We start from the raw sequence: 21612 nt of genomic DNA on the forward strand, positions 1-21612 counted from the left end.
ATTCAGCTTTGATGTTAATGAGTTTTTTGGGTTCATTGAGAACATGGTTGTTGTTCAATAATAACATTATTCCTCAAAAATACAACTTGCCTAATAATTCTGCACTCCTTGTAGTCTGCATCTTCACTGCACACTACGGGCAGCTGCAACAGTCTGGTAGCAACCAAAGCAATCGCAATTGTTTTTTCTGTGCAGCACCATATAGCTAATCGTCATCAGTTTAACTTAGCAACAACCATGACCACTCACAGTCATGCAGGCCTGGTGAACAGACCGGGCCTGCATGACTGTGGCTTTAGCAGTCAGTTTCACAGCCACTAACACTCCCAGCCAGTCTGGGCATACTAATGTTTTTGCTAACTGGTTACCAGGTAATTGCCAACCCGTCTCTATGGCTGTGGGACAGAGTCCTTGTTAATTATTCTTTCCATTATACTCCATTTCATCCACACAGTGTATCAAGTTAAACAAACTCAGCTTTGAGTCACATGACTGGGGCAACATGTCACATGCCTGTGAGTAGCCCTTCACAGACATTGCATCTTAGCATATCTTAGTCCAGACCACCATATAAATCTAATGAAGCAGTTTTTGTAATTACAAAAACAAAAGTAAAAAGGATGTAGAACTGTCACTATTATCTGTTGGTGTATAATTTTGCTGCTGCTGGATCCAGGTCCTGATACCAAGGACCTGATACGTGGTGTAAAGAAACTTGCAGGAATTTAAACAGCAGAATGTCTGAGGTGAGAAAGTGGCAACCAAGCCTGCTACAAGGTGTTGGGCAACAACTTAATCACTTTCTGTGAGGGCAAGGCTTTATTCTTTATACAGGACACACCTACACCCATGGGCAGCCACACTACAGATATCCTGCTTGTTGGCTGGTTGCAGACTTTTGCACATCGGATAACATTGTTTTCAAATGAATATAAAAGTCACATTTAAAATTGGTCTGCTGCTTTTTATGATATGCCCACTGAAGAAGCCTGACATGATTTGGCAATAAGGTGAAAGAGCCATGAAACACATAATGTCAGCTGAGTAACGGATGGATCAACAGAACTATTGTTTGCATTTCATTTCTCCTTCCTATCCATCCCTCACCTGCAGTGTCTTTACTTCAAAACTAACACTCTGATTCAAAACTATAAATAAGTGATTAAAAAAACACCCCATTATTACATGAGAGGTGTTTGGATTCAAGAGTCATTCACCAAAAATCACAGCACATGAGCAGCTACTGGATTCAAAGCAGATAATATACAAAATGGATGTGAGTGATTACACTCTGTAAGCACCTAAACTGTCAATGCTGCCAAATAACCCAACTTTGACAACAGACTAAAAGCACCTGAACATTCACTGTGATTAATCACCTGTCTGAAGCAACTTACAAGTCCCTGCAAGTTGTCTTTCACAATGTACTGAAGTGAACTGGACTGCCTGAGCTTTAGCTATATCTAAAAACTGATGGAGTTCTTTGAAAAATGGTCAGCAGTTATGTTAAGTACACTTAATGTGTAGTTAATGAGGTACAACCTGCAAACCACAAGCCTGCTCCTTAAACACACAAGCAGTGCGGGTGCTCGTGCCCTCGGAGCTACAGCTATGGTGTCAAAGCAGCAATGCTTACATGGAAGCCAGAAACAAAAGCAGGGCAGCGTTTAGTGTGTAATGTTACCAGAGTCCAGCTGCTGATGTCATAGAGAGACAAATGTCCAGGGAACTGTTTGATGCACATAGTGACTGTTAACTGAAACAGTTTAAGCACAAAACACGTGTCCAAAGCAGGTAACTGATGAGAGTCGAAAACGTTTACTTCATGTGCAGATATATATGTGTGTGCGTGTGTGTGTGTGTGTGTGTGTGTGTGTGTGTGTGTGTGTGTGCATGTGTCTCATTTCCCATAAAGTCGTCTCCCCGTGTTTCCTGTGTTTGCTACTGTGCAGTGGCTGCTCACCAGCTCACCTCCACGCCCTCGTATTAAACATTTCCACCTACCAAAGACAAACTCTGAACTAAAAATACAGCCAGAACAGGGAGAAAAAATGGGAATTCGACCTTCCGCTCTCATGTAAATAAGTTATATTTACCCCTGAGAGAAAGACAAACAGAGGGATTACTCAGTTATTAGAATTTGCGTTAGGTTAAAAAGGTTAAAAATCACAAGCTGGAATAATATTTAAACAAAGTATTTATAAAATGAAAGAAGAGGGTTTTGGGAGGAAAGCATTAGAGTGTGCTTTGAGTGTGTGTGCATATGAATGTATCTGATCAGCCCATAGTGTGTAGTTCACTCCTGAGACACACAAAAGCAGCTTTTACGTGTTAAAACAGAATTGAGACACATGCCTGGCAACATTTAACATACTCAGAAACTCACAGCATCCAAAGCCAGATGCAAACATCAAGCTTTTCTTTTACCTGCACTGACCAGGAAAGTGAATACAAAGGATAAACATAGACCATTTTAGGTCTGGTTCTTTAATGTGGGGTATGAAAAGACACGAGTGCTGCAGTTTGGCTCGTCGTGCAGGGAAAACACACAAAACAAGATGGTTCAGCTTTATCAAATATGCCACTAAACCGTGACAAGGAGCAAGCATTCGTACACTCAGCCTTATCTTTATGGACAGCAGAGAAATGCATGAAATCCTTTCATAGCTGCAGAGTTTGCAACATTTCTGGTAGTACTGTAGGTAGGTAGTAAGAAACCTCAAATCTTTTCATGTGTGGAAAGTAACAAAGTAGAAATACTTTGTTACTGTACTTCAGTAAAAATTTGAGGTACCTGTACTGATTTTGAATATTCATTTTTCTGACAACTTTTGACCTTTTTACAGGCGTGGGCTGCATGTAGTTGTATTCAGTGGCGTAAATCCACAAAGAGCAGTAAACCTCAAAGCAACAGCAGCACATGTTGGGATCCTTTTACCCACTCAGACTATCTCAGGAGTCCCACTGACGGCACTCATTCTTCTGTTAGGTTTGGAGGGGAAGTAAAAAAAATATTATATGTTCATATATGTTATTATATTATTATTAGATTAATATAGCATGAGGTGCAGTTGGCTTTGCATACATCGTTCCTTTTTTGAATACATTTCAGAGGCTGTACTTTTTCACTTTTATTTGAGGAAAGAAGTTGAATTAGTAATTCAGGGTATGTACTTGAATGTGTGTATTTTTGCCACCTCAGATAATCGACACTGCGGTCAGTCTGAGCTCATTGTTGATGCTTGTAGGCGTGATAAAGCCATTATAAAGCTTGTATACAGAGGTGAAAGTGTACAAGTGGTGCTTAAGAGCATTATCAACTATACAAAATACAATACAGAATAAATGCTGCCCTCAACAGCAAGCCTGACCCATAGTCCATTATTGTACTTTAGACTGCTGGAAAGTATCCAGTAGCTTATTCTCACACTTTTCATAACATAAAAATAATTATTCAGTGTCCTTTTAGGAACATTTCACAAGGACACTGAATGTAAGCTTAAATATATCAATCTGCGCTTTTTTCACTCTCAGTTGAGTCACTGCAGTCGTTGATTCTATTTTAGGGGCTTTTGCATCAACACATTAAACACTATAAAAACAAGTATCAGGTTCCTAATTGTCAAACTAACAATCATTTACAGTGAAGCTGTCGATATGAACCTTAATGGCATTATTTCTAGCTTTCGGTTAGCTTAGCTTTCAATTGATGCTATGATGATAGCAGCCAGGTACACAGAGTTCCCTGTACTTAAGGTTCCCACGTGGCCCAAGCCTGTCATTTAAAAGCTCTCTGTACCTCCAATTTCCTGCTATGGTTTGTTTAAACTGAGAATTCCTCTGTCATGAAGAGGATGTGTATGTGTGCGAGTCACTGTGTGTGTGTGTGTGTGTGTGTGTGTGTGTGTGTGTGTGTGTGTGTGTGTGTGTGTGTGTGTGTGTGTGTGTGACTGTTGTGCAACAACCTTAGCCTCAGTCTGCTTCCTCTCCTCGCACAGCTCCAAATAAACAGCACTGCTCCAATCCACTATGTTTTTCTCACTGTTTATTTTTCTCTTTTTCTACCCAAACATACACACCTCCCCCACAGCCTGCTCCCACTGCTCTCTTTCCTTCTCTCTCTTGACACGGTACAATATGTGCATATATATATATATATATTGTGTGGATTATCTCATTATTTCAAATAATTCCCAACTCGATTAGTTAGTTATGCTGCTATAGGCTCGGGGTGCTTGAGGACTTCGTGTCCTAACTCCATGTATTTGTATCCTGGGCTTAAAGCAGGATCTACAGGTGGGGGGACGCTAAGTTCCAGTGGAGCAATGCACCACGAGAAATGACTCACTTACAAAAAAGTCACATAAGAATTTCTACTGTGAGCTTCAATTTATTTGCTTTCATGGTGGACAGACTGTGGTCCACTGACCCGTGCTGCTACTGGCTCTGAGCTTTACTGCTCTTTGTTGATGTAGCCAGCTATATTCTGCAATATATAAGCACATGTTACATAGATATTATGACTACTTTCAAACCCATATAAATTCAAATAGATGAGTCCAACCAAAGTCCTTCTAGAATCATCTCCTCTGACTCATCAGTCCCATTGGACCAGTAATTTTGAACCATTATCTAAATGAACTTTTTTTTCAGACAAATCTCTTAGATGTTTGACACCAACATTACACAACTTACAATCCAAAAGTCTTTGGGTGCCATCTGCTACTATCAGGTCCTAATATAGCAATGACTGCAGACACCCCAACCTGCACCCATCCAGAATCGTCACAATCACCTGTCCTCCTCGTCATACATTGTTTCTAAAATGCAGCCTGTCCATCTTTAGCTAGAAAGACAGATTATGTACCAACCACACAGAAACATTTTGTTTGTCTTTGTCGAGCTGTTTAAAATCCTGCATTTGAAAAAGTTACTTGTGCCTAAAAGTGTGAATTGATGACAGGAATAAGAAGGAAAAAATCATTTTAATAATCATTTTATTTACTGATTAACCAAAGATATCTAACATTTGCCTATTTTGTCCTTTTTCTTTTTCATGGTCTCTCTATGCTCTTCTGCATTAACCCCGTCCTTGCTTGGTTCTGCCGAAGATCTTGTCCTGTTAAAGGGGAGTTTTCCTGTCCACCATTGCCAAGTGCTTGCTCTGACTGGCAAAGGGCTGTCCTTTTTGCCATCTGGTTATCGATGTAACCACACTACAGAAACGTCAGCTTACACTCAAAATGCTAAAAATACTGCTGGCGGCCAGAAGCAGGTACACCTGTGTGACATCTGACTTGAGTTATTCCATTCACAAGATTTTCTGAAAACTTGAGTTCAAGATCACTGAAATTCGAAGTTGCCTGAGATTTTGAGTAGATGCCTTTGCTATCGATTTCCTTCTATGAGGCTTTGTTCTCGAGTTATCACATTCACAATCTTGGCTGCTCACCTGCAGGGTGATGACAACACCCCATCAGCCGTTTACACGTGGGGGGTAAAAAGCATCAGCAAACAAAGGACGCTGCAGTAAATACAAACCATTAATGTAACATGATACTGTAAATTTAGTTGCATTACACTTACAAACATGTCCTCGCTTCCTTTACAAAGGTGGGCTTTGTAGTCATACGTAAATACTAAGATCACACGTCTGTTGTCATTAGGACAGGAAGTTGTGTTGGTGTGTGAGACTGGACCCTATAGGGTTTATATTGTTAACTCATAATTAGGAGACAGTGCATTTCAGGCCATTTTACAGAGAAACGAGAAAGTAATACAACGAGAAGTATAAAAAATTACTTTCCCCTCGGAGTAATCAAGTACCATCCTCCCTTCTTATTAAGAAGAGTTGTGTGTAATATGTGTAAAACATTTTTTGAGTAACAACCCCAACACTGATCAAAACAAAGAGGGGAAATGCCTCCAACACACAAACACTTGACCACACATCACACAATTAATTTGCATTAATATAATGTGTTTGATATTCTGCTTAGAGTCCGAATGGAACTGATAAGTGACTCGATAATGGAATCAGAATTGCTTAATTCATATCAATTCCCATTCCTAGTGTCCATACCTAAAAAACTGAAAGAAAGGTCCTCATCATCTTTATTGGGGATTTGTGTTGATGTGTGAGACTGTAGGTTTATATTGTTAACTGGTAATTAGGTGACACTGCATTTCAGGTCACTTTACAGAGTCATGAGAAAGTAATCTAATGAGTAATGTAGCAGATTACTTCTAAGAAATGTAATGGGTAATACATTACCAACAATCCCAACACTGGCTTGTTGAAGATATTGTGGGGTTAACCTAGTACGCAATGACCAGTGTCTACCAAAGAAGAGACCTGTAGGAAAACACATGCACTGAGGCATCAAAGGTGTTTAGGGTAACCACAAACTAACCACAAACTAACCACAAACTAACCACAAACTAACCACAAACTAACAATATTAAGCAGGTGGATTTAACATGGTTGCAGATCGGCGGTGCTTTGCGCACTCAGCTGTACTTATACCACTGTTACTGAATTTCCCAGAGGAAACCACCCGAGGGATTAAGAAAGTTCTATCTAATCGAATCTTATCTAAAGTTCATAAGATTGCAGGGGTTTCCAAAACTGGTCTCTGCTGGTTCAGTCTGTAAAACACACAGGACAGCTCGCGCACAACTGTGAGGCTGAAAACTGACTTCATGGAAACACTCAGACGCAGAATCGTTAAAATGTATCTTGATAACTAACAATCAGCATCGTGATTCTTTCTTTCTAGCAGCGTATTTTTCTTACCCAATATTAAAAATCCTCAAGTCCTTGGGTTCCACAGTTCACAGAGATTCAGCCGACCATGGCGTCCGCATGAAATGGTGTTTAAAATTCCCAACCTACTGCCAAGTCCAACTTTGCCAGGAATTTTGGTGTTGAGCTCCGAGAAGAATTTACAAGCATATTGTTTTCACTGTGTTTGGCTGAGGCCACATTGTCCAAAAGGCACAATAAATAAATCAGACAAAGAGAAGACCTCAGTCAGCTCAGAAGCATCAATTTATTCTGTAATACTACACTGCAACTAATCAACCTCTGCACTGCTGCTGCAAATCATAAAAAGTCAGGGTCACAGACAGTAACGTGAAACTTTCACTGGTTTAATTAAATGATGGCTAAATAACTGATGGCACAAGCTTTAGCCTGAAGTCAGCAGGTAACCCAAAGCCCCAGTTGACAATCCAGATCTCCCATTTTCGAAATCCCCAAAATGGAAAATAGCCTCTCTGTTCAACACGCATGTCACCGTTGGGCCTTTGAGCCATACCTGACTCATGCTGTCATAGCTTTCTCACGTCATGACAGATCGGGAACATTTGCTGGGAGGGCTACTTCCCAAATCAAAATTGGGAGCTCGCAGGCCAGAGTTTGGTTCTCGTCTGGATGTGCTTCAGACAGAGCTATGAAGCACAACAGAGTGGAAAACACACCATAATGGAACAAACAATTGTTGCTAGGCTTTATTATCCCCCAGCCGAGTGTCAGGAAGAAAGAAATGAGCCGCGAGCTGACACTTACCACATGCAAAGCAACAACCTAACACACAGCGTCTCTCCTTCTCTCACACAGACTCCTCTGCTTTTACAAACACCAAACAGTTGTATGTCTAATCGTTTGTCTCTAGAGTCTGTTAGAAATGATTCAAACTTTTAATACCTACAGTATGTTCGAATCTCTGCAGTAAAACGTTGTGTTCAGCAGCATCAAATGCTGCACGGAGGTCTGAGATGAGTCCACTGTCAGAGACCATAAGAACCTCCAATAGTGCTGTTTCTGCACTGTGATCAACTCTTTGAAGACTTTGTGAAATAAATGGAAGGTTGGAGATTCTCACTCTGTCTGGTGTGAAAAATTGCTGCTCATACTCACGCTGGTCATACAGTGTAGATCGTTGTGAAGTGCAGGAACTGTTCATTTCTACTGGTCTTCACAAATCTTTAAACAAATCACAAACCCATATAATATGTTTCCATAAATACATTTTGCGGCAGATAATCTGACTCAGCATTTACCGTCAGGTGAACTACAAATGATCACCAACATAATATCCTGAAAATACCAGAGCTTAAAGAAATTCTATATTGCACCACATAAAGTTACATTTTTATCTATCTAGTTACAGAGTACAGTTTTTTGGGGGCTCAGTTGCTTTTAAATAGTTTGACCTACTTTAGAAATAGTTAATTTTCTGCAAACTAGTGGTTGGAGACGCTCCAAAGAGTCACCACATAGCTAAGAGGCTATTAGATGACTAACGGGAAAGGAAAAGAAGGAAAAGGAAAGTTCTGCTCCATGAATCTGTTTTCATTTGAGGACTGTCAATCACTGATTTATAAAATATTATTTTACTAATACTATATAATTTAGTTATTAGTTATTCAACTGAAACCATGTGAGAAGCTTAGAAGAAGAATGTCTCTTTGGTGGAACTGTTGGACATCTTAAGTGGGACAAACGGCCCAAGCGGGACATTGTCTTTTATGTACATTATGTACGATTTTTTTAAGATGCAGAATTCTTCATTAATGCTCTGAAATAAATGCTGTTCAGCATCTTCTGACATATAGTGAAGCAGAAAATGAAATCTGGGTCATCACAGCATCAGTATGAGATATAAAAAGCTGCGTTCTTTGTGTAATCTGCAGAACTTGTACAGATTACATAAAGAACAGGAAGAAGGAGAAGATACAGGATTAGGGAAGGTGGGCTTGGAAATGTGCAGGGAGATTCCTGTGGGATATTGGGATGCTGCTGCTATTCCTGTCCAGTGAGAGGTTCAGGAGACAAGCTCTTGATTGAGGAGCTCTGGATGGGGCGGTGCAGTGGCGGTTAAAGGCTTGAGACAGCCAGCAAGAGCAGGGCAGCAGAAATATACCACAAGCATCTTCACTGGTTGTTTACCATGAAGATCCCCCTGACAGCAGCAGGGATTACACAATCTAAAAAGTACACAGCACAGAGGACGGGGTGGACAGACAGGAAGACCAGAAGTACTGAGACTGAGAAGGTGCTGTTTCTCTGTTAAGGTGGATTCCTAAAAGCATCGATGAAAAACAAATTTAGTGTTAACATAAATGAATGGATTAAATGAAATGGATCATTCAGTTTTTCAAATACATGATAATCTGCGCTGTGGATAGTTGACCAAACTTCGTCGGCTACATTACACAGAAATGAAGAAGAGGAAGTGTCCCTAGCTGTCACCTGAATCTGCTTCCCCTTTTGTAAGATGTGGAGAGAGCAAAAAGACAGGCATTTTATGGTGTTTCCAGTGAGCAAACACACATCTATTTGTGGATCTCTCTCCGAACATCTCAACAGAGAATCCTCTAACATCCTGATACTAGCTCCTACGTGCCTTCACCCTGACCACACCAACACTGTGACCACTCAGGCTAGAGAGGGACAGCACAGAGAGGCCAGTCTATCTCTGCCTTTTCCTTTTACCTCACTTTTCTCTCCTCTAACTCACCCTTCAGCACTTTGCCCCAGTGTCCCCTTTATGTGTCACTGAATAGAAGACAGATGACTGTCTTCTCATGTGTCTTTGAACCTGATTGCAACACTGTGCTCATTCATAGGCCCATTTATTGCATTTATAGAACGAGAAGAGAAAGCAACCCCTGTCCGTGTCAGGATCACTGGTCCTTCAGTGGTCCTTGCCACCACACATTGAGTGGATATTAAATGTGACAGATTGAATGGGTTACAACAGCAGGATAGTTTCAAAGGATTTAAAGAACCACAGCTGGCATCAAATGTCACGCGATCCATATCTCGCCTAAGTGTGAAAGTCAGAATGTCAGTGCTCTCACTATGGGCGCTTACATAGTTATCTATAATCTACAACGTCTAAAATAACTTTACATTACGTTACTTTAAATTACTTTAGTTACAATAGAAAAAAAAACTGGTGCGAATGGTTGTCCGTGTCTATGTGTTAGCCCTGCGACGGATTGGCCACCTGTCCATGCTGTACCCTGCCTCTCACCCTACGACATCTGGGATAGGCTCCAGTCCATCTGCAACCCTGAAAAGGATAAGCGGAAGAGGGAGGGAGGGAGGGATGGATGGACGAATGGATGGATGGACAACAGAAAATGGTAGGGCTGTAAACAGGAATGGGTAAAAGTGGGGAAGAACAATCTGGAACAGCATACTAGTGCCTTAAAAATGTGAAAGAGGTTACTGCATATTATTGCTGACTGAGTTGATGTTTCGTGTCCTGCAGCCTGGCCTTGCTTTCAGCTCACATGCTCTTACTATACAGGGAGTGCAGAATTATTAGGCAAGTTGTATTTTTGAGGAATAATTTTATTATTGAACAACAACCATGTTCTCAATGAACACAAAAAACTCATTAATATCAAAGCTGAATGTTTTTGGAAGTAGTTTTTAGTTTGTTTTTAGTTTGAGCTATTTTAGGGGGATATCTGTGTGTGCAGGTGACTATTACTGTGCATAATTATTAGGCAACTTAACAAAAAACAAATATATACCCATTTCAATGATTTATTTTTACCAGTGACACCAATATAACATCTCCACATTCACAAATATACATTTCTGACATTCAAAAACAAAACAAAAACAAATCAGCGACCAATATAGCCACCTTTCTTTGCAAGGACACTCAAAAGCCTGCCATCCATGGATTCTGTCAGTGTTTTGATCTGTTCACCATCAACATTGCGTGCAGCAGCAACCACAGCCTCCCAGACACTGTTCAGAGAGGTGTACTGTTTTCCCTCCTTGTAAATCTCACATTTGATGACGGACCACAGGTTCTCAATGGGGTTCAGATCAGGTGAACAAGGAGGCCATGTCATTAGTTTTTCTTCTTTTATACCCTTTCTTGCAGCCACGCTGTGGAGTACTTGGACGCGTGTGATGGAGCATTGTCCTGCATGAAAATCATGTTTTTCTTGAAGGATGCAGACTTCTTCCTGTACCACTGCTTGAAGAAGGTGTCTTCCAGAAACTGGCAGTAGGACTGGGAGTTGAGCTTGACTCCATCCTCAACCCGAAAAGGCCCCACAAGCTCCTCTTTGATGATACCAGCCCAAACCAGTACTCCACCTCCACCTTGCTGGCGTCTGAGTCGGACTGGAGCTCTCTGCCCTTTACCAATCCAGCCACGGGCCCATCCATCTGGCCCATCAAGACTCACTCTCATTTCATCAGTCCATAAAACCTTAGAAAAACCAGTCTTGAGATATTTCTTGGCCCAGTCTTGACGTTTCAGCTTGTGTGTCTTGTTCAGTGGTGGTGGTCTTTCAGCCTTTCTTACCTTGGCCATGTCTCTGAGTATTGCACACCTTGTGCTTTTGGGCACTCCAGTGATGTTGCAGCTCGGAAATATGGCCAAACTGGTGGCAAGTGGCATCTTGGCAGCTGCACGCTTGACTTTTCTCAGTTCATGGGCAGTTATTTTGCGCCTTGGTTTTTCCACACGCTTCTTGCGACCCTGTTGACTATTTTGAATGAAACGCTCGATTGTTCGATGATCACGCTTCAGAAGCTTTGCAATTTTGAGACTGCTGCATCCCTCTGCAAGATATCTCACTATTTTTGACTTTTCTGAGCCTGTCAAGTCCTTCTTTTGACCCATTTTGCCAAAGGAAAGGACGTTGCCTAATAATAATGCACACCTGATATAGGGTGTTGATGTCATTAGACCACACCCCTTCTCATTACAGAGATGCACATCACCTAATATGCTTAATTGGTAGTAGGCTTTCGAGCCTATACAGCTTGGAGTAAGACAACATGCATGAAGAGGTTTTTTTTTTTTTTTTTTTTTTTTGGGTTGTATGGAAGCCCCAAACGCAATTTCATTGTTCTTGACAATGACAATAAATAAATAAATACTAAATACTAAATGTGGACAAAATACTCATTTGCCTAATAATTCTGCACTCCCTGTAGTTTGCAAACACAATTACTTGCTAAGCTGTAGTGAAACTGTAAGGGATAACTTTTACTTTGAAGGTGAATGTTACGGTTTCACAACCACATGGTGGTTAGTTAGTGAGTGTTAACATTTTCCATGCAAACTACAGGCGACCATGGTAATCTGCTAGTGACCAAAGCCAAGGTGGTTTTTGATGCTGCATCCTGTTTGTGACTGATGTTATGAAATGTAATGTTTTAGATTTGTAGAAAAATTGTTCAAAATAAATGAACAAAACAGTAAATATAAACATGTGTTGGATGAAGGAGACCTTCATCTTGAATGCTCGAGCTCCTGTACTGATAGAGAACAACAATGTTACAATTAAACGCCTTTAAACACTGTTTCAACAACAAATGTTTATTTAAAAATTAACTATTTTTAAATCCTTTTTTTGGCAGCTTTAAACACTTTAAAGACTTTTAATAGCACGTGTCATAGTGGTTGCATTTCTGTGAACAAAGACCACATTTCCCTTTTGTTATTTGCTGCCTCTCTGTATTATTTCTCTGGGTGTTTTGCTTTTCTTTTTGGCTTCATTTATGTGGAAGATAAAAACAATATTTCCATTCCACATTTCAGAACAATTTATCTGCACTTTATCTTAGTGAACTGATTCAGCTGCTGTCCAAGTTTTACTTCATTGTCCACAATGTAATAATAATAATAATAATAATACAGCATCATTGCTTGGTGTTATGCTTGTTGAAGTAATTATGCTCATAACTCAAAACCAAAGTTAGTATTTAAATCTGCATTCCTGATATGCCGATATGTCTTAGGTTAGAGCCAGATGAAGGAAAGAAAGCAAAATAAACTCTGTGTGTGTGTGTGTGTGTGTGTGTGTGTGTGTGTGTGTGTGTGTGTGTAGGTGGGAATGGTGCTTGTTTCCTCTTGTGTTTAACCAGGAGATTGGGGAGGGTTATTAAAAAGGCACAGTCCTTATTTAAAGGAGTTCAATGCAGCGAGTTGAAGAAAAGCTCTCATTGAAATTCATGGCTTAGCACCTATAGCACTGTGGTTTGAGCAGAGCAGTGAGAGACACACAGCCAGCGGCTGACAGATTTAAATTAAAATGGCATTTACAAGAGATGGATGGAAAAGTGGAGGGAGGGGGGCGATGGCTAAGAGGGGCTGCTTTTTTCTTTTCTGGTGGAGAGCCTCTTTGCTCCAGTTTGTAAAGAAGATTTCTTCACATCCTATTTCTCCAAGTCAGAAAATGAGAAAAGTTCCACTTTTTGGAACCAGTTGCTGAATTCCCTTGGTTAGGGTTAGTTTTATAATTTTCTGGGTTAGCAAAAACAAAGTTTGATGTCTTTGAAAAATTAAAAGTATGTTTTGCATAGAGGGTTTTTTTTTTTTTTAACATTTTGGAAGTATTTCCTCGACTGAAACCACTAAATAGACTTTAACCGTACCCAAGGCACTGCAGATGGCAAGCTGCTCTGTTAGCTAGTCTGCAACTGGGTTTTCTTTGAAGAGGAAACTGTAACAATATAAACTGTTTAAACTGTTCCTGTTTGATATCCCAGATTTCAAAGCTTTTATGTAAAAGTGTTCTTTAAAGTGGAGGTTGTTTCTGTTTGTTTGATTTCTTTTATGGGTGGTTTTCTGACTACTGAACTGGAAACTTGTGTGTGTGTGTGTGTGTGTGTGTGTCTGTCTGTCTTTGTGAGGATTGGCAAGCTACTATAACTGTGGGGACCAACAGTCACTAATGGGGACAAAATGCCCGTCCCCACGAGTTTGAAGCCATATTTGAGGTTCAAAATGTGTTTAGTGTCAGAGGGTTAGGCATTCATTTTTGATGGTACTTTGCACGTGTGCAGTAATGTATACGATTACATGATACTGGACATGTAGATGTCAAATAACTGGAATTTTTTTCCACAGTTCTTAAAAAAACAGTGACGCAATATTGCCAGCTCAATGAAGTGAACAGAATTTTTATCATTTATAAGCTTAGCAGAAGCTAAAAGCTTATGGCTGAAATCCCTGTTATGTTCACCACTTTTGTGGGATGTACAGGAAGCATGACAAAATTTCAGGCTCAGGGTTATTGGACCTCCCCGACTATTTAATGTTTCTCTGCCTAAACAAAACATGAATTACTCTCTTATAACCCACAACCAGCATAGCTGACCAGTTTTACTCATTGAAGTATACAGAGGTTGAGTCAGGAGGAAGGAACAAGGCATATATGGGCAAGGACTGATAATAAGTAATGCAATGATACTGGACCAGCTAACCCAGTGAGAGGGTCTATGTGCAATGCATTTGGGAACTATGGATGTGCCATTGAGAGCATCCTCACTGGATGCATCACCACCTGGTACGGCAACAGCACCGCCTACAACCACAAAGCTCTCCAGAGAGTAGTGCGGTGCTCTGAACGGATAATTGGAGGTGAGCTTCCCTCCCTCCAGGACATCTACAGGAAGCGGTGCCTGAGGAAAGCGGGGAGGATCATCAAGGACTCCAGTCACCCCAGCCAGAAACTGTTCAGACTACTTCCATCAGGAAGGAGGTTCTGCAGCATCTGGTCCCGAACCAGCAGACTGAGAGACAGCTTATATTGTACATATATTATTCATATAATTCTCAGATTTAGCCATTCCTATATTTTGCTTGTTCTTGTGTTATTGTATTTTTGCACACCTCTGTTGCTTGTGGAGCTCACACACAAGAATTTCACTCACATGTGCTGTACCAATGTACCTGCACATGTGATGTGATGATAAAAGGGATTTGATTTGATTTGATGAGTAGAAAGCCAACATCAGCAATGACCAAGAAGCACCTAGTTGCTCAGTGCAGTAACTTCAATGGCCGAAAGCTACTATGAAAGCTGGAGATGTTGGGGCTAGAGCGCATTGGACAACGTATGGAAATAATGATCCAGCCCTGATAGAAGAGAGCAGTGGAGCTGAAATAGACGATGTAACACTGAAACCATATGGCTCATATACACCACTACCAGAGTAATCCTAGGAGCACTTGGGTTTAAGTTTAAGGATGCAGGAGGCGCCCAATGGAGAAGAAGGTTGGAAGTCAAAATCAGGGAAGGAGATTATTTGGTTAACTGAGGTGCAGAAGGGCATCATGCAGAAGGTCCTGGATGAAAAACACATACAAAAAGATACAGATAACTGAAACTGCCAAACAAAGGGTCCAGCTCTGGCCACAAGCTGAAGAGATATGCTAGAGAACAAAAATGTGCTTTCTATCTATTCTAACATTCACACACATATATATTCTGATGAATGCATCAGAGAGCAACTTGGGGTTAGTATCTTATAATGATGGATTGCATTTAAATAGCGCTTTTCGGGACCCCTCAAACCACTTTACAATGCCACTATTCATTCACTCTCACATTCACACACTGGTGGAGGCAGCTACAGTTGTAGCCACAGCGGCCCTGAGGCAGACTGACAGAGGTGAGGCTGCCATATCGCACCGTCGGCCCCTCTGGCCACCACCAGTAGGCGGTAGGTGAAGTGTCTCGCCCAAGGACACAACGACCAAGACTGTCCGAGCCGGGGCTCGAACCGGCAACCTTCCGATTACAAGACGAACACACAACTCTTGAGCCACCATCGCCCCAAAGTCCAAAAACATGTGGCGTGCAGACCGGAGGAGACAGGGATCAAACCACAACCCTTCCAATTACTAGCTGACCTGCTCTACCACCTGAGCTACAGCCACCCCGAGGAGCTTTGATCTCCAAAGATCCATTCAGGGTGTACTCTCAGCTACAAAGGAAGGATCACACAAGGGCAGACCCACCCAGAGCTGGAAGAACATCTGAGGGAAAGAGTTGTCACATCAATGGCTGGTGGATCTAAGAGCAGACATCCAACAACACGTCTCTGCAATGAAGATCTGGAGTGCACCAGGACCTGACATGATCCATGCCTACTGGCTGAAGAAGCTAAACAACACTCCATAATTGCCTGGCAGCACAAATAAGGAGGCAGCTTATACCAGATACTCATTCAGACTGGCTCACACAGAGTAGAACAATCTTGATCATGAAGCTCCAAAGGGTGTAACACCATTAAGCTACCTGCTGATTACCTGCCTCTCCACAACATGGAAGCTCCTCTTAGGCATCATAGAAACCAAGCCAAGCAGGTATATGAGTCAATCCATGGACATAGTTCAGATACTGAAAATAACACCAGAGAGCCGAAGCACAAACTTAAAAAACTGGTTGATGGTACGTCAGGACACTAAGACCAGGCAGACCAATCTGAGCACCACTTGAACTGACTACAAGAAAACATGGATACTGGAGTTCTTGGCACTGTACAAGACAAATTGTCCACTAATAGCATTCATCAGGAACTCCGTGGGACTCAGTGAAGATGAACATACACCCTACCAGTCAACAGATACCCATCTGGAATAATAAGCTGGTCACAGGAGGAAATAAATGCCACTGACATCAAGACCAAAACACTTCAAAAGTCTTACCCAGAGGTTCTATGAGCAATGGAAAGCGAGAGGGCCACGATTAGTGAATGATGATCCCCGAGATGAGTTGTTCCAGAAAAGCCTCGGGCAGCTGAAGCTAGAAAACGATGAGGAAGACGAAGAGGAACTATCATGCACGGCCAAGCCCTTGCATGGGATATCTATCTGTACAAAGGAGAAGTGGCTGTCATCAAGAAATCCAACCAGTGGTTAGGAAACCAGTGGTCACTAAATGTGATGCCAGTAGTGCTGCCAGTGAACAATGGTCATGTTTTTGTTAAATAAGTGGATATCAATTTACTGCTTAATATTAGGTGTTTTTTACACAGTGGAGAATTAAATGAGTGCATAAAGATGAGAACTCTGACCAAACTAAGTCTAATCGTTTTCATCTATCAGGTGTCCAGTTTGAACCTGAGTAACTGACAAAAGAAATTCACTTTAAAAAGGTGTTTCTATTAATCTCATGGGATTTATAAATATAGTTCAGTCAGAAAAGGCACATTTGAAGTGATCATCGTCATTCCCCATGAACATGCCACACATTTGAACAGAGGAGTAATGAGTAGTTATCCACTTGGAGCGGCAAAGTGAAGGTGGGTGTTGGTGGCGTGGGTGGATGTAGAAACATGTCAGGGAAATGTCCTTTTTATTGAGAATTGGCTGCTAAATTGGGAGGGGTGTGTTTGGTACATAATGTGAGCATACTGGGGCGAACACAGTTCAACTGACAGACCGAACTAGCTCCCAGACTCCATTTATGTCGTATTTGTATAGGTGTTTCACATTATTGAAACTTTAACATCTACAGTTGAATTGAGCTGTCAAATGTGTATTTGTCCCTAGTGGGGAGATCGGGTTGTGAGACTCGCTGTCAGCATCACCTCATTCCTCATCACCCTCAAAGGAAACGGGGAGGAGAGTAACTCGGAGACTCTAAATTATCCCGCTCTGCGTCCCTCTCTCGCCTTTCTTCTAACATTCTTTTTCCACATTCCTCTCGTCTTTCTTCAGTTTGTCTCCCTCTATCCATCTCTGTCTTTCACTTCATTCCTTCCTTTTTTTCTGTCTCTGATTGTACTTTGCCAGCCAGACTTTTGGGCTTTGGGGTGTAACGTTGCAAGAGTCAGGTTGTAATAACATGGCTGTGATATGCTTGGACCTCATCTGGAGTCAGACCTCCTGAGAGAGCAGGAGAGGGATGTGAGGACTGCTGGATAAAGAGAAGCAGAGAGGTGAAAGAGAAAGACAGACAGAGGATAATAAAAGAGACAGAGGAGAGCCTGTGTGAGAGGCAAAGTCTATCCTGGGGGCTCCTACAGGGCCACGAGGATGTGCCTCAGTGTTTTGTCTGGACCTTCTGGGGCTCCCAGCGAGGACGTTCAGTAGTTGTAAACCTGCTGACCTTCTTTGTCTAAACAAAGCTGCACACTGAGCTGGAAAGAAGAAAGATCAACCCTTTCTTTACCTTTTCACTGCTAAGTGAAGAAATGCAGTCACAATTGGCACAGGCAGCACATATCATTGTTTTTTGGTGTGTTTTATTCACTTCAAAGCACCACTGACTCCACAGGTCAGAGGTCAGGTCAGATATATATATATATTTTAAATGCATTAATATTCTTTATGCCTTTGAAAAAGCACATTGGTTAAGGGACGTTCAGTCATGCTTCAGCTGTGTGTGTGTGTAGTTTTTTTGTTATGCCCACATAAACAGCTGATCTGCATAACTTCCGCAAATATCGCCTAACTATACTCACAAGGAGTGAAAGTCTTTGTTACAGCTTGTTCAGACTGCAGGAGTCACTCAAGGTGTTTGTTGGGTTGCTTTATCAGAAAATTTCAGTTAGATTTTATGGATTTTGACTTCTTACGGTTGTGTTTATTCACCTAACTGTTCCATTATTGGTGCAACTTTTTTTAAAATGGGAATTGATTCAACCGTTATCATTTTCTCGTATGGGTTTAAAAAATCCTTTGTTTTATTTTCATACACTTATTATAGTTCTAACGTCTTAAGATCTGGTCCATGAACCTCTGCCGTTTTTCACCAGTAACCCATGCAGCACACTGAGTGTGTCAGTGAGCTCTAGGCTTAGCCAGGCAGCCTAACCCCCTCGTCATGTTGGCCACAGTTCGCGCCCGCAGCTCTGTTTGCTGTTTTAGGCTCAATTGTGCTGACGGCCGGGCCTGTGTCCGTCTTCTCGCTCTCTCTCCGTTTATTTGACTTCTCCAAAGTTTAAACCGGTTGTAGAAACAGTGCTTTCTTATGAATTTAGTTTTCAAATAAGATCTATGCGTGCTTTGGCATATGTTCAGAGCTTTTTACCCTCTAGCATCATTGGTCTGCTAATTTTATGAGTTGTACAGGGTCCAGATTTGGCTGCATATCAGTACCAGCCAATCTGGCAGAATTATGTGATGTGAGGTGGATTTGGTTTTACTCTTTGTCAGCTATGTAAATGTATGTAAATGTATGTTCCTGCATGAGTGCTTTTGATTTTGCACTTTGATTGAATAGTCAAATTAAGAGTGTACAGTTAAAAATCATTAATCATTCATTATCACTCCCATTTCAGGAGAATAAAGACTGTTCAACAGTTATTAAGTGAAAGGAGTCGTATGAGCAACCAGCCACTAAAAAGCTATGCAAGAAAAACAACTTCTTACGAGGATGAAACAAACCGTTCTTTCAAACTGAAGCCCCCTATCAAATTTTCAACTTCTGTTTTGTAGAGAAAGTCAGTTGATTGTGACACAAACCCAAACGAATTCCCCATTTCTTGCCAGAGCTCAGTGATATCTTTGGCTGGCGTTTTCCTCACTACTTGATCCTCCATCCTCTGCTTCTTTGCTTCCTCCCCTGTCCTATTTCACATATTCTTGCCACAATGTGCTCTGTAAATCACCAGGAGTAGACTAAGAGCACATCAAGCAGACCTCTGTGATTGAACGAATGGATGAACAGACTAGAACAAAGAAATAGTAAGTGCTGACAAGAAAAAGCCTTAGTGGAAGCTGAGATGGGTCAAGCATTGACATGTAGACTTTAATTGGTCCTGATGAAGACGTGTCGAGATTCTACCGTGTGTGAGAATGAGGTTTCAGATAGCATCATTCTGGCTCGTAGCATTAGGAAAGAAAAGCAGCGGTTTAATGTCCCTTGGCTGTTCAGCTCACCCTGAAGATTGGGCTTGCTGTCACATATAACACATCTAACAGAGAAACCACAGTTCTTCAGTTACAAGTCTCCTTGCTGTCTCCTTTTAATACTGCGGCTGACCTGCCGTGTGTGATTACGGCACCCTGTGGGATTTTTACAGCTGTGATTAAGGGTGTAAGGATGATGAAGTTGGTGAAGGATGTCAGCAGAGGAATCGGGATAGTCAGCTAGACAACTAAAAACCACCTTTGGAGTAATATGGGTTTAACACTCAAGGCTCCTTTTTGCATTTTGTAATGCTACTGTACGGCTATCATTTGTTAACATGACGCTTGTTCTTGTAATACATTTATTACCAACCTGAGAGTTTATCCGCTGGTCATTCGACATGACTTCTGAAGTCTTAATTCAGCTCAAGACGCTGTAGATTCCCGTCAGTAACACTTTCGGTCCGCTAGTAAAACGTAGTTCTATTAATCTGCGCTCATTACTCCGGATGTAAGTCCCAAAAACTGAATTTTGGAACTGAAACTGAACGGTGAGAAGTGAATCTGAAATTATTCAAGAGCTAAATTTTTAAAGGGTAAAATGCAGTTTCAAAGCAAATGAATTCATTTTCAAAATATAATATTCAATTTCAATTTAGTGATGATCATTTTCAAACCAATAAATTGAATTTCAAATTAGGATAATTCATATTCAGCTTTTAAAAGCATTTATTCAAGTTATAATTCAGATTCAATCCAAGCGATTCAAATTCACATTTAACTTATTCAAATTCAGTGTCTGATGGCACAGATTTCTGCCCATAGAAAGTAGTTTCAAATAGTAGAATTCATTAAAGCTAAAAAGGCTTGTTTCAGACTGAGGGGCTAAGTCAGTCAAGATCAGGACTGTCCTCTCGCTTCTGTATAATCAGGTAAAAAAGCTTTCTTTATGTAAAGTGTTAAATATTCTCCGTGTTCCCACCCAGATGGAATGAACTGCATGAACAAGGACCACGGCTGCGCCCACATCTGCAGGGAAGCTCCGGGGAAAGGCGGCGTGTCGTGTGAATGCCGTCCTGGCTTTGAGCTGGCCAAAAATCAGAAGGACTGCACATGTATGTATCACATTTGACCTTCACTTACCCAAACCGACGCACACAGTGTCCGTGTCAACTCACTGACACAGCGTGCCTTTAAGTCTACATACGTTTTTCATAGATGTGTGCTTGTCGTTGTATTTTACAATTCACATGACAGCAAGGTGTTATCACTTTGTTTTATAGACCTGATTTTATTGAGGTGATGTATTAGTGCCACGAAGGATCAAAATGTTCCTGTTATAAACATCTGCAATAGCAATGAATGGACCAATTCCACCGGGCCTCCCGTGGTAAAATATACGGTTGGACATTTAATACCAAAATCAGCTAAGCGTTTCAAGCCAAGCTGAAGGTGCTGAAGGATTCAGAAGAGCGATTTCATGTCCTTTTGCAACTCAGTTCCTGTTTCTCACTCCTCGCACCTAGAGAATTTTGGGCTGCTGTTTTTGATGGGGGAAAGTGAGCTTTCACTTACAATGTTTGGCAAATCATCTCGCTATACTTTTAGGCAGTGAGAGTATTAAGATTTTGAAAGCCTCAAAAAAGCTCTAATGTTTCCCCCACTGTGGTAATATTTCATTAGCGGCAAGGGACCCGGTGCTGTGCTGGCCTGTTGAGCATGGCAGCAGTGGACGGTAGTAAATGAATGATGAAAGAACTGGCAGACTGCAAAGCCTCCAGCATCACACATACAGACGCACAGACCTCACTTTCCTCTGTCATTCTTATGCCTGTTAATCGCATTTCCAGTTCTCTATGTTTGATGTTCTTAATCGACACAGGATGAAGAGTCTTAAGGATCTAAGTTTTTCTATTTACACTTGGTTTTTGTGACCTGTGAACACTCGGCAAAATAGGAGGACCTGAAAATGATGGAA

The 21612-nt window shown here is 41.3% G+C and overlaps 1 protein-coding gene across 2 annotated transcripts in view; it reads left to right on the forward strand.

Moving 5' to 3' along the window:
- The window catches only part of scube1 (signal peptide, CUB domain, EGF-like 1), a 124509-nt gene that overhangs the window by 51969 nt on the left and 50928 nt on the right, over positions 1-21612 (forward strand). For both annotated transcript variants that reach the window (XM_085251739.1, XM_085251740.1), the window contains exon 5: positions 20621-20749. In XM_085251739.1, the coding sequence (XP_085107865.1) occupies positions 20621-20749 (129 nt within the window). The remainder of the gene's footprint in view (positions 1-20620; positions 20750-21612) is intronic.

The sequence above is a fragment of the Mchenga conophoros genome, linkage group LG17 (assembly GCF_057382185.1).
Source record: "Mchenga conophoros isolate Kocher_MC1m ecotype Shallow Benthic linkage group LG17, M_conophoros_male_GT1.1, whole genome shotgun sequence".
NCBI classification, from domain to species: domain Eukaryota; kingdom Metazoa; phylum Chordata; class Actinopteri; order Cichliformes; family Cichlidae; genus Mchenga; species Mchenga conophoros.